Source organism: Anarrhichthys ocellatus, unplaced genomic scaffold, assembly GCF_004355925.1.
Source record: "Anarrhichthys ocellatus isolate YVR2014 unplaced genomic scaffold, GSC_Weel_1.0 scaffold6137, whole genome shotgun sequence".
In the NCBI taxonomy this organism is placed as follows: Eukaryota; Metazoa; Chordata; class Actinopteri; order Perciformes; family Anarhichadidae; genus Anarrhichthys; species Anarrhichthys ocellatus.
Window position 1 is genome coordinate 1 of NW_022286111.1, and position 3063 is coordinate 3063.

The window sequence follows — 3063 nt, forward strand, 5'->3', positions numbered from 1 at the left end:
CCCCACAGGATTACCTCCCCCTCGTCTTGGCAGCAGCAACAGATGCCCCCACACAGAAACACAAGCTACCCGGTTGGGTATCCCAATGCTAGCTCAACATATCGGGGTACCCCCCCACCCTTGTCTCAGGGCTACCACCCGGGTCAAGGCCAGGGACACCTGGGGTACCCTCAGTACTCAATGGGGTACCAGTCTTCATCGGCCCCCCCTGAAGAGCCCCAGGTGAGTCAAGCGTCGATGGAGCAGCGTCAGCCCAACAACGGGGACCCAATGCCCGGGCACGGGCACGCTCGTGTCCCTGGTCCTCTGGAGAGTCCCGGTGCTGCTAACATGGCTAATGCTAACAACAGAGCAGTGGTGGTTCCTGGTTTTGGTACGTTGACAGATTTTATCATTCGAGTCCTAATTAAAGTGTTGAAATAAATACTCACAATAAATCAACCTAAGTGTTTTTATGTTTGCTGTAAATTATAAACTGATTGCACAAAGGATTTCTGGGTAATGAAGGCTTTACATTTCAAGCTGTTACCTTTTTGTTGCCACCAGGTGGAACCAGCATGTCTTTCCCATCAGCCCTCAAGAAGGAGCAGGGAGACGGTATGACCAGAGCAGTGCTGCTGGTGGACCCGCCATTCAACAACACGCCCATAGTGCGTATAACACACACAGTTTAATGGTGTATTCATCACTGTAGTGATAGTCGTAATAACATGTGTTTTAATAGAAATACTAGTAGTAAAACCCTTGTGGTATATATATATTAATACATTAATAAATGTCTCCTTTCAGATCAAACTGGTTTCAAAACCTGACGTCAAAGACGTCTCCATGAATCCCAGAAGCTCTCCATCACCGTATGACGTCATCTCCAAGACGACCGTCTCCGCCGACAACAACCGCTCTCGCGGTTACCGTGGCTACCGGAGACTACCACCTCATCATCATCATCATCCCACCAACGCGTACGTCCAGCTGGGACCCCTGGAGCCCAACCAGGTGGGTTACCTGGAGGCCCCGTCTGTGGGCTGCAGCACGGAGGACGACTGGGACGAGGCGGCGGGATTCAAACCAACCACCTTGAACCACAGGGGGTCCAGGAAGACCCCCCGCGGAGGGAGAGGAAGGGGAGGCTACAATCCAGTGAGGGGGGGCGCCAGGAGGAGGCACGGAGGAGACGACTTAAACTACATCCAGTTTAGCCCCTCCCACAGGGGGAGGGGCCGGGAGAGAGGCTACTAGCTCTCTCAGCCAATGAGAGGAGAGGACACTGGAAGGTGATGTTTTTATTTTCTCTCTGCTGAGAGTTAGGTGATAACATTTATATCGCTCTCATGCCTGGATGCTCTACATGACGCTGCAGCTATTAGCCAATTAGCTTAGCTTAGCAGTCCTTATGCTAAGCTAAGTTAACCATCTTCTAGCTACAGCGTTACAAACACTGTACCAACATGAATGGAATCCATCTTCTCATCTTACAATATTTTCCAATAAAAGTAGAACAATTTCTTTAATCGGACGTGAAATTTCAGATTCTCTAGCGTCCCTCGAGCGCTTCGCATGTCGGTAAATCTTTAGACATTTAAACGTATTTCAGCAAAAATACACTCCGAGCTCTTCTGTTTGCACTGCGAGGACAGAACTGAGGTCTATGATTGTAAAATCTTAATTTGAGAAGGGCTTTATGAGACGATAGAAGCCGTGTGGACTTTATATCTTCAGCGTTTGTTTTTTTAATGGTCTGTCTCGTTGCTGCTGGTTTCCTTTTTATGCATTTGTCTCGTTTTTTTCTTCATCGGGTTTATTTTTCGTTCTCCTGTCACGTTTAATCAACTCTAGAGATTCAGTGCCTTATGTTTGCAACCTTTTACCGTTATTTGTTTTTTTGGGAAACACTGCTGTACAGAACTGAAGACTGTTTGTGTTGAATTTTTCTATGCGATTGATTAAATAAAACTTTGGTTCAGATAGTCTCTTTGTGTTATTTTTATCGCGTTTGTACTGAGAGGAGACGTTTCAGTCCAGAACTTTTTCAAGGAACTGCTATACTGTGACTTTTTACAAAAACTAGTTTGTTGTATTTATGAAAATATAGAACAAGTATAAAGACGATTCTTGACATTTTATTGCAGTTTTACCTGTTATAACAATAGCAAGCTCTCATGAAGAGGAGAGTTTGCTGCAGCAGCTGAGAATTCGCTCTTTGTCGCTCATCTCCAGCGTGACACTGTTCAGCACATGCTGTGTGCTTGTTGTGGAAGCATACAGTAAGCCAGCATCGTTGGCAGTGAAAGCAAATGAAGACGTCCACGCAGAGGAACTATTTTCCTCTGTGACTTTTCTTTTTTTGGATATATTCATTGATAGTTTAGAGGGTGGGGGTCTGAAAATCATGATCAGCCACCTGCAGGGAAAAGCTCTTTACAGAGGTAGAGGATTTAACTGCCTGTGGGAATAATTAACATAAGATTCTGTTCATTCTTGCTTATAAATTATATTCTCTCTGAGCACGTTTCTCTTTTTGGAGAGCGTCATGTGAGATAACTTCTTCGATTAGCGCAATGTTCCTGCTCTTCTTTCTATTTCCTCGTCTCAGCCCCGTGTGTCACGGTGTGTAAACCTCGCTCGAGTCGGGAAACTTGTCAGAATACTCGTTTGATTGGCTGAGCTGCGTCATGTGATGTGATTTGCAACGCATTGGTCGGTGCGTTTCCTGCACCGCCTAACAAGTGCCGTAACGGCTGAATAAGAGGCGCCGGTTAAAGTTCAAACTCGGTGCCTAATATGTATAATTCTGAATTATCTATCGGATTTAGGGCCTGGATCCGATGCACCAGTTGGGGACCCCTGATGTAGACTCAGGGAGCCGCAACAGAGAGGCTGAAGAGCCGCAGGTTGCCGACCCCTGTGCTATACTATGACCGTTTTTGACTTTTTTCGACATGTTATATAATATCGTAACTTTGTTATGACTTGCCACAATAAGGCTCTAATGCCGAGACAAAAATGGAAGACCAAATAAGTTTATAGATATGATACCAGAGAGGAATAGAGCTGAAACAAGTG

General features: G+C 45.7%; 1 protein-coding gene across 1 annotated transcript; it reads left to right on the top strand.

The window, feature by feature from the left end:
- The first annotated feature begins 19 nt into the window (after positions 1-19).
- Positions 20-1965, top strand: LOC116380109 (uncharacterized). The gene is made up of 3 exons (XM_031842074.1): positions 20-373; positions 547-650; positions 790-1965. Exons 1-3 carry the CDS (start codon positions 43-45, stop codon positions 1237-1239), a joined length of 885 nt encoding a protein of 294 aa, XP_031697934.1. The 5' UTR covers positions 20-42; the 3' UTR covers positions 1240-1965.
- The last annotated feature ends 1098 nt before the right edge of the window (positions 1966-3063 follow it).